This window comes from Aegilops tauschii, chromosome 3 (genome assembly GCF_002575655.3).
Source record: "Aegilops tauschii subsp. strangulata cultivar AL8/78 chromosome 3, Aet v6.0, whole genome shotgun sequence".
Lineage (NCBI taxonomy): Eukaryota > Viridiplantae > Streptophyta > Magnoliopsida > Poales > Poaceae > Aegilops > Aegilops tauschii.
This window is the reverse complement of record NC_053037.3, coordinates 18,121,823-18,132,295: the sequence shown is the minus strand read 5'-3', so window position 1 is coordinate 18,132,295 and position 10,473 is coordinate 18,121,823. Positions and strand designations below refer to the sequence as shown.

The window sequence follows — 10,473 nt, the reverse complement described above, 5'->3', positions numbered from 1 at the left end:
ATTAATTATTTTCTTATCTGTATGAGGTAAAGATTGTATAATAAATTACGTTCATTACCTTTTTTATTTACCAATTAACATGCATTAATTGCATATTAATTCTTTCCTTATTTGTATTTGGTGAATATCGTATAATAAATGTCATTAAATATCTTGCATTTTTTAAGTTATCAACATGCATTAATTACATAATATTTTCCCTTATATATATATGAGGCCGTGGGCTCCCAATTATCATTCAACATAAAATCATGTCTTCACCTCCCGCCCCTATCAACTTGGCCCCGTCCGCACCGACCCTCAAGCTGCTCATCGACAAGAAGGCCAATTGCGTCTTGTACGCGGAGGCCGGAAAGGAGGCTGTAGACTTCCTCTTTAGCCTCCTAGCGATGCCCATAGGCACTGTAGCCAAGGTACTTCAGACCCGAAGTGATGGGGTAGGCGTGGCCAACATCTATGATAGTGCCGAGAAAATGGATACCAGGTACATGCACAGCAAGATCGTGCAAGAGGCGCTCTTGAGCTCATGTAGGCCCTTGTTCCTTCAACGCCCTATCACAACACACCCAGCGGCACCTTCCATGCGGGCATCTGTTCACAGGGCGACATCTTACCCACTACAGTATGCATCAGTAACTGCACATGCGCTGGCGCCTACGGGCATGGCGGCAGATGTTGCACGTGACTCCTCTCTCTATGGGTCTATCATAGCCGGCGGCGGGCACGTGCAAGGCCTGGTTACTTACACTATCATGGATGACCTCACGATCACCCCCATGTCCAACATATCCGCGGTGGTGCTGATAACCAAGCTCAATAGGGAACAAAAGGACCTCGTGCTCGAGGAGAAGTCTGTGAAGATTGGTAACAAAGAGGTGAGACTCGCTGAATTATTCAAGCACTTATGAATTGTTTCTTATGTTGATATGTTGAATTAATCTATTTGCAGGCGCTCGATATTCTCAAGGCTTCAATGAATTCCAATACTGTCCTCACTGATGTGTTCCTGTCTAACAACAATACTGATGTCTCCCTATCCAAGAATAAAAGGGCTCGTACATCCAGTGGTGAGAAGAAACAATATAACATCCCGGATTTATATATATGAGTCAAGGTTGCACTATGTTACCATTTGGAGAATAAGCGTATGCACCGAACCATGATTGGTTATAAAGAATTTGTCATTCTTGTATTTGCGTGACCAAAGACTTGAAAGCGTATACATATATGTATATGTCCGTGGGAAAAATAATGCTAGCAACCATTACCCAAGTTGAGCCTATCAAAACCATACATGTTTCTTCGAGATCTCTAGAGCCATTCCCATTTTGCAACATAAATTCATCAAATCGTCTATGTCATGTACACCACTAGTATTCTTATCACCTGGCACTAGTACAACTGTCAGACTACCAGTAGTACTATTGTCACCCAGACGGGTACTACTGTCATCCAACTCACTTGAAATTTAAATGGTGCCTGCGACAAACATTACACTTAATAACAAAAGTTAATACATGTTTCTGAATTAACCATCATTAACTAAAATCATTGGAACCCATGTAATTATGAAAATAGTATTTTCTGAGCACACAAAATAGGAAAGTGCCATTTACAAAAGTTCCAATTACAATTCATACATGTGCAGGAGTACGCGTGGGAACTCTCTCATACACACCTCATACATAAAGTGTGTGGTTATACAACAATCACAAAGTGCCATTTATAATCACAATAATTTCATATTACAATATGCCAAATTCCAAAGTGCTTCCACAAAACAAAGTTCCAAATTACATGAAATTATGTACAATAGATGATTTAAAGTTGCAATACACAAAGTGTTTGTTCAAATGATAAAGTCTTGAGATAATACAAAGTGCCAATACATAAAGTGCTAGTACACAGATGATAAAGTGTTGAGATGATACCAAGTGCCAACACATATACAAAGGTGTTAAATAGAAGGCGCAGAATTACAAGAAAGTGTTGGATCATATACAAAGGTACTGGATCGAGAGCACCGCTTAATGCATAGCTAGAGGCGAGCTAGCTGTCATGGTTACCATATTTACTATCGTCGGCGAATCCTAATTGTAAAAACATAACCATTTACCACATATATATGATCAATAAAAGTTCACACTTTTGGACACATATAGAATATGCCAGTTAGCAAGACAGTGCCAAATTACTAGATGTATGGAATTGCATATATACACACATCATCAAAGTTCGACTAGTATCTAGGAAAGTATCAATAAAGTGCAAAATTACTTACATGGTGCTAAAACTAACAAAATCTGTAAAGCACAAGGTGCCAAATTAATTTACAAGGTGCTAGAAAGTGTTATAGAGTGCCAAAGTAATCTACAAGATCTTAAAGCACAAGGTACTAAAAAATGAAGTGAAAACAATGTTTCTTGTAGTTAAGAACACTAAAAGGTCAGTAAGAAACCATGAACATACTACAAATTTCTAAGGATGCATCAACACAAAGCTCTAAAAGTTACAAATTTGAATATACAGGCATCAGGAAAGGTAACATGCACAAGGTAAGTGTTATGCATGATCCAGTTAAGATCTTGCCCATAATAAGAAAAGGGATCATAATGTAGCAAACGGTATACACATTCATATCACAAAATTGCTCATAGTACACACAAAAGGCACACGAGTAGAGGTACACCTTCCGTCGATGTCGTAGATCCCCAACGGTTGAGGTTGAAATAGGCGGTCGCGGTCATAGCAGATGAGGCATCGCCTCCTCCTCGGAGCTTACCAGGAGACGAGGTATGCAAACTAGCGAGTACCACCGTAGGGAAGGGAGATGAGCGGTGGCAGCAACTTGGAGCCTAGAAGGTGATGCGGGTTTCCTCGTCATTGCTGTTGTAGGAACCCATGGATAGATCCAGCCACAACGAGCCATGGAGTGCTGGGATCTGACCCCGGGGAGGAGCATATCGTTAGGATCTTGTTGATCTCCCCATTTATGACATGGCCATGATCCAGCTGACGCAGAGGACGCACAGGCTGGTCGAGACCACACATAGATCTAGGAAGGGAATGATGATTGCGGTGTTAGATCTGGTTGGGGGAGGAGCGGGGGAGGAAACTACGGTCGAATGGACTGGTGGGCGTTGTTGATTCTAGATCCGGTGAGGTCGCCATCAGGTCTGCCCTGGTTGATGACAACTGGGAAGTGACTCTGGCCATGGAGTACACTGCTCAGCCTACTCGCTGGCGGGGAGGTAGGTTGGTGATGGAGGATGTGGACGTGGGGGAGGGGATCTGCCCGGCAGGGAGGAGAGAGCGTCGACGAATGGGAGGGTGTGACCGCCGAGAGAGGGGCCTGCTCTGTGTAGCTCTCGGGTGAGGTGGTTGGATCTGGATCAGAAAGGTGGAGGGGAGCGTATGAGGTGCGGATGGGTATGGAGCGATGGAGTGGGGTGCGTGTTGGGTGTGTGCCCCCCTAACGTAGTGACACGTGTCGTGTTTCTCTCTTCCGTTAATTTCCAGTATTAATCTCCCAAAACTTCAGAACCGGGTGGGTGGTGGAGATCAGGTTGACCTCGGTAGTTGTCAATATGATAATTTTTATCTAAGTTTGTGTTTGTGTATTGGTATTTCTAGATTATTGTTTGCTTTGAGATCTGTACCTCTCCCTAGAAAAGGTTGACTTTTCTTGCGTCGATGAATTTCACACTTTTAAGAGGGAGCGCCTTCCTTTCCATCTAGGCATGGATGTATGAGGCAATTTCCATCTTATGAAAGTGTGAAAATAGAGTAAAGCTGTGACATCTCCTTTCAATTCATGCATATCTATATAAGGAAATTTCTTCAAAGTTCAACTCCATCGTCTCTTACTTGGATATGACCACTCCCAGGTTCCATATTAGTCTATAGCAAAGAAACTGTATAGTTGTTTATATTTACGCAAAGTTCCTTTCCTCTTGAAAGCTTTGGAAGATTTCACGCAAAGTGTGAGCAATGTAGTCATGCATCTCAACTGTTTTCACGTTATTGTGGAAATCGTGATACTTTGTTGAACAATGTACTAAGAAAAATACTAGATACTAGATGAAAACACAAAGATATCACATACATCCCCACATTATTATGGATCAATTTTTCATATTAACCACAATACAAATTAGCACATCAATTTGGAACAAATAGCTCCACGAGGAGATTACAATAAGTTCTTTCTATCACTATTGCAGGATGCTGCTAGCTGCTAACGCAACACGTGAATCATAGACCCTTCGACCAAACTGTGGGTGATGCATTAACCGCAACAATTGTTGTAATAAAGCCGTCACCAATAAGACGAACTATGTGCGATGGCGGAGACATCAAGAACGATTCAGATTAGAGTTGCGTGTGTGATACATGTCATACAGTTGATCCATACGAACTGTTTGTGATGAGCCAGAAAAACAGGAACGGTCAGCCAGATCAAGGTGTGTGCAATATTGGACATACAGTTTACTTAGATGATCTGTTTGCGATTAGGGATCTGATACATCTCCAACGTAACTATAATTTATGAAGTATTCATGCCATGTTTACAACAATTTTAGATGGTTTTGGTGTGATTTGATTAGAACTAACCCGGACTGACGCTGTTTTTAGCAGAACTACCGTGGTGTCATTTTTTGTGCAGAAATAAAAGTTCTCGGAATGGGCTGAAAATTTACGGTGATTTTTTATGGACCAAAAGAGGCCCCCGAAGCACCGTAGCTGTGCCAGGAAGTGAACGAGTTGGCCAGAAGCCGTCAGGGGGCGCCCCTACGGCTTGTGGGCTCCTCGGGCACCCCCTTGACGTGAGACTGACGCCAAAAATTCTTATAAATGCCCAAACCTCCGAAAAGAACCCTAGATCAGAAGTTCAGCCGCCGCAAGCCTCTGTACCCACGAAAAATAAATCTAGTCCCTCTCTGGGACCCTGTCAGAGGGGGCCATCATCACCAGAGGCCATGGAGGAGGAATCCGGAGGGGGCCATCATCACCATGGAGGCCAAGGACCAGAGGGAGAACCTCTCCCCATCTAGGGGGGGGGGGAGGCCATGGAGGAGGAAGCACAAGGGGGAGACCCTCTCCCCCTCTCTTTCGGTGGCGGTGGAGTGCCGTCGGGGGAACCATCGCCGCGGTGATCATCTTCATCAACATCACCTTCTTCATCACCTTCATCATCTCTTTTAAGCGGTCCACTCTCCCGCACCCCGCTGTAATCCCCTACTTGAACACGGTGCTTTATGCCACATATTATGATCCAATGATGTGTTGCCATCCTATGATGTTTTGAGTAGATTTCTTTTGTCTTTTGGGTTGATTGATGATCTAGATTGGTTTGAGTTGTATGTTTTATTTTGGTGCTGTCCTATGGTGCCTTCCGTGCCACACACACGTGAAGGATTCCCGCTATAGGGTGTTGCAATACGTTCATGATTCGCTTATAGTGGGTTGCTAGAGTGACATAAGCTTTAACCCCAGTAAGGGGGTTGTTGCGCATGGGATAAAGGGGACTTGATACTTTAATGCTATGGTTGGGTTTTACCATAATGATCTTTAGTAGTTGCGGGTGAGGGAGTCCTAGATTACGGGGTCCTCGGGCGTCCGGCCTGTTATCCATGGGCCGGACTGATGGGCTGCGAAGACATGAAGGCCGAAGAATGTAGCCGTGTCCGGATTGGACTCTACTTGGCGTGGAAGGCAAGCTTGGCAACCAATTATGAAGATTCCTTCTTATGTAACCGACTCTATGTAAACCCTAGATCCTCTCGGTGTCTATATAAACCAGAGGGGATAGTCCGGAAAGGACAAAGATACACATTACCATAGTCATACAGGTTAGACTTCTAGGGTTTAGCCATTACGATCTCGTGGTAGATCAACTCTTGTAATACTCATATTCATCAAGATCAATCAAGCAGGAAGTATGGTATTACCTGCATAGAGAGGGCCCGAACCTGGGTAAACATCGTGTCCCCCATCTCCTGTTACCATTGATCCTAGACGCATAGTTCGGAACCCCCTACCCGAGATCCGCCGGTTTTGACACCGACATTGGTGCTTTCATTGAGAGTTCCATTGTGCCGTCGACGAAAGGTTCGATGGCCCCTTCAATCATCGACAATGACGCTGTCCAAGGGGGAACCTTCCTCCCTGGACAAATCTTCATATTCGGCGGCTTCGTACTTGGCCTTTTGGAGCAGATCGACAGCTACGCCCCCGGCCATCAGGTCAGATTCGGAAGCTTGAACTACGTCGCGGACATCCGTGGAGACTTGGTCTTCAAAGGATTTGAGACCGCGCCACTGCTCCCCTTCACCCCGACGAGCATGGCTTAATCCTGTCATCGGGCCCCATCCAGGAGATAGCTCCTGCAACAACTCCGGCCTTAGATCTGGAGCAGATTGAGTCATCCGAAGATGGGACACTCAACCCCATCACGGAGGCTGCTGATCCCGCGGCGTCGGAGCCGCACATAGATTTCACTTCATACGATATCGGCATCAACGGGACCCCGGACTCGTTTCCGGCGACAAGTTCCGAACCCTGCATGTCCACGGATACCGAACTCGAGCGGTTATTGATCTTCATGTTCAGCGCCGCAAACGTATTCCAACACTCGCCCATGGGCGACGTACTAAATTCACTAAAAAACCTATCCCTGGCAGGTGACTCGCCACCGAACTATATTCGGTTCAAACTTACGGCGGACGATGGGGAGTTTTGCCTCCCACCCGCCACCCACTTCATAGCCACGGTCGAAGACCCAACAACACGCCGGACACCTGCTTCGAAGACATCAATGGTATGGACGACGACGAGGGGCAAGACCAGGACTTACCATCCGCTAGACGCGGGACAGCCACTTCCTGGTATGACGTATGTATGGTAGACACACCTAACAACGATCTCGACGATGACAAGAAAGATCCAGTCAAGGATAAACCTCCCGGCACACAGTCCGAACATTGGCGCCCCCGACACCGCTCTCGGTCACGTCGCTCAAGAGAAAACAGCACCGGCACCGGAGATGATAACACTCCGGACAGCAAGGACCCTGATGAGGCAGGACCCGAACATGAGGAACAAGAAAGCGGGCAAGATAGCCCCGATGAACAGGTCATATATGGAGACTCGGAGGATAGTAATTATCCCCCACTCTCCGAGGAAAAGGAGAGCCTCGGCAACGAGGATTTCATCGTGCCCGAGGAACCTCTCGAGCAGGAGCGCTTTAAATGCCAGCTAATAGCCACGGCAAGGAGTCTAAGGAAGAAGCAGCTGCAGCTTCAAGCAAGCCAAGATTTGCTCAATGATAGATGGGCCGAGGTCCTAGCCGCCGAAGAATACGGCCTTAACGGCCTAGACAAAAGCCATCCCAAGTGCAGGTGGCTCCCTCAACACGATGGCAGGGCGCTAGAGCCCATACCACCATCGAATAATGCGGTAGGTCGACCACAGTTTGGTCCGGATAAAGCAGCAGCCCAAGCAGACCACCATACCACCCCATCCGGCCGTAAAAACAAAACAGCTCGGGGGAACACTCGCGACATCAACCAAGACCTGGAGGGTAGAGCAGTACGCACAAGATCGATGTACGGATCACGGAGATATACCCCGACCGACGATGATGGTCACCTATTCGGACACTACAGAGCCGACCATGCCCAGTCCAAGCACCGTAAATGGAGCCCGCCAGAGGTGCTTCATAGTGTGGCCCAACATTGAGGAGCCGCACACTCTCTCTGCTTCACTGACGAAGTAATGGAGCATGAATTTCCAGACGGGTTTAAACCCATCAACATCGAATCATACGATGGAACAACAGATCCCGCGGTATGGATTGAGGATTACCTCCTCCATATTCACATGGCTCGCGGAGACGACCTTCACACCATTAAATACCTACCTCTCAAGCTTAAAAGGCCAGCTCGGTAGTGGCTAAATAGTTTGCCAGAAAACTCTATTGGCAACTGGGAAGATTTGGAAGACGCCTTTCGAGACAACTTCCAAGGAACATACGTCCGGCCATTAGATGCCGATGACTTAAGGCACATTGTCCAGGAGCCCGGCGAGTCAGCCAGGGAGCTCTGGACTAGGTTCTTAGTCAAAAAGAACCAAATTGTCGACTGTCCGGACGCAGAAGCCCTTGCGGCCTTCAAACATAGCATCCAAGATGAATGGCTAGCGCGTCACCTCGGCCAGGAAGGACCCAAATCCATGACAGCCCTTACCGCTATAATGACTCGCTTTTGCGCGGGAGAAGACAACTGGCTCGCTCGTAAAAGCAACAACGCCAGTGACCCGGGCACTTCCGAAATCCGAGACGGCAATGGTAAGCCACAACGAACCGAACACAACAGTCGCAGTAATATACGCAACACAGCGGTGAACGCCGGATTTCATAATCCGAAGCCCGGTCAACGGAAGAAGCCACTAAAGGCAAACCAGGATGGACCATCCACCCTTGACAGGATATTGGACCGACCTTGTCAGATTCACGGTCACCCTGATAGGCCAGCTAATCATACCAACAGAAACTGTTGGGTCCTCAAGCAGGCAGGCAAGCTCAACGCCGATCACAAGGGGAGGAGGCCACCAGGCGATAAAGACGACGGATTGGCTCGCCAGCTGAACACCAGGGGCGAGAAACAGTTTGCCTCTGAAGTTCGACCACTCCCGGAACGGAAATAGCAGTTCGGCTTCCGCCACCCACCTACTGTACGGGCAAAATTTACACCACGCGTACATCACTACGCACTCAAGATACCATGGGCATCGGCGGAAGCACAATACGGACAACCCTGCAAGCATTCCCGTAATGTTTTTTTATCTGTTTTCCTTATTTTTCTGTATCATCTCTTAAGAACAGGTGACCAACCGGACAACATCTACAGCGGACTCTATCGGAGTTCGGATCCGTACACTCACCTAAGGGGCTATTTCCGTTAAGGATTCCCCTCCCCGAGGACGGGCGGCGCAGACGTGCAATAGGAGGTCCAAAATAACTTTTTGTAGAGCGTACTCTTTATTCCGAGCCTGTACTATGCCCTTTTTTCCTCTGATACCGACCCCGAGCATGTCAAATAGCCGGGTCTGTGGTTTCTTTATATATATATACATACATAAATTTATCATTGGCATATTGCTCCGTCCCCAGTAAAGATCATCCGAACTAATCTTTCATACTCTTTCAACAATAAGTACGGCCTCAACGACTGCTTTACAGATGCACCTCGGCATACCCTGCCAGGGGCTCGGTATGGGAACGAATGAGTTGCCAGTAAAAGTCCTAACAACTCTATAGCGTACTTCGGCGTCGCAAGTTTGGCCTTATATGCATCAGCTCCGAATCATTGTCTTGGGTCAATAGCTGGGTTGCCCGGCTCCTGTGCTTGCTACCCTACGTTTTGCTCTATCGGCTAGGGTAGTAAAGGGAGAACTACTGTGATTGTGCCCTGGACTAAACCGGATGAGCACCTCAGTAGAGAAAGCCGAAAACTGACTGTCATGATGCGGCGAGAGCTGGTCAACCACTTGACGACTTATTGGAATCTTTAGCGATTCTCCGTGTAACACGAGGGATCTTTTTCAGATCAGATATGCAAGGCACCATACGCTGCACACATACCAGGGGCTATGTCGTAGCCCCACCATAAAACTCCTATGGCTAAGTGAAAGTGTTAACGCCTTATAGTCCGATTGCCTGGTTCGCCGCATTATCACCTCCCTCATGGACCAAGACGTTGGATAAAGAGTGATTAAATGCTTTTCCAAACACCCCCGTACTTCCTACGAGGGGGCTGAAGCCGAGACTGGAAAGCTTTCAGATTATATTAAAACGGCCGCACAGGAGGAATTCAAGCTTTCGAGCAAAACATAAATAGATTAACTATAAAGTTATCTTTTACAATCATCATACACCTCACTCGAACATTATGTTTTTCGAGCATTGACCCTCTATCAAGCGGGCGGCCTCCAGGACGTCTTCAAAATAATGCTCCGGTTCCGGACGGTCCTTGCCTTTGGGCGGACCCTTCGTCGCGACGTCGATGGCCTTCATCTTTCCCCAGAATGTCTTGACTCGGGCAAAGGCTATACGTGCACCTTCAATGCACGCCGATCGCTTCGCAGCATCGATTCGCGGCACCGCGTCGACAAGCTTCTGCACCAAACCAAAATAGCTATTCGGCGCAGGCTTGGTTGGCCACAGCCGGATTATGACATCCTTCATGGCAGCGCCAGATACCCTATGAAGTTCGGCCCATTGGGACATCTGTTCATTGAGCAGCAGAGGACGATTTGACGCGCCAAACTGCGACCAAAAAAGCTTCTCCGTTGCATATCCATCTCGCGCTTGGTAATACCGCGCTGCATCGGAAGAACTCTTCGGCAAGTCCAAATACTCGTCCGGAGAACTCCACACTTGGTTAAGTTGAGCATAGTCCGGGTCACTAAACT

The 10,473-nt window shown here is 47.1% G+C and overlaps 1 protein-coding gene across 1 annotated transcript; it reads left to right on the top strand.

The window, feature by feature from the left end:
- Positions 1-251: 251 nt before the first annotated feature.
- Positions 252-3,405, top strand: LOC109738386 (uncharacterized). Its single transcript, XM_020297484.4, has 2 exons — positions 252-875; positions 950-3,405. Exons 1-2 carry the CDS (start codon positions 252-254, stop codon positions 1,106-1,108), a joined length of 783 nt encoding a protein of 260 aa, XP_020153073.3. The 3' UTR covers positions 1,109-3,405.
- Positions 3,406-10,473: the final 7,068 nt, after the last annotated feature.

What these genes read in the sequence shown, in the direction of transcription:
- LOC109738386 (XM_020297484.4), top strand. Translation starts at nt 252, where the DNA reads ATGTCTTCACCTCCCGCCCCTATCAACTTGGCCCCGTCCGCACCGACC. An exon ending in TGAAGATTGGTAACAAAGAG is followed by an intron (nt 876 to 949) that starts GTGAGACTCGCT and finishes ATCTATTTGCAG; the next exon opens with GCGCTCGATATTCTCAAGGC.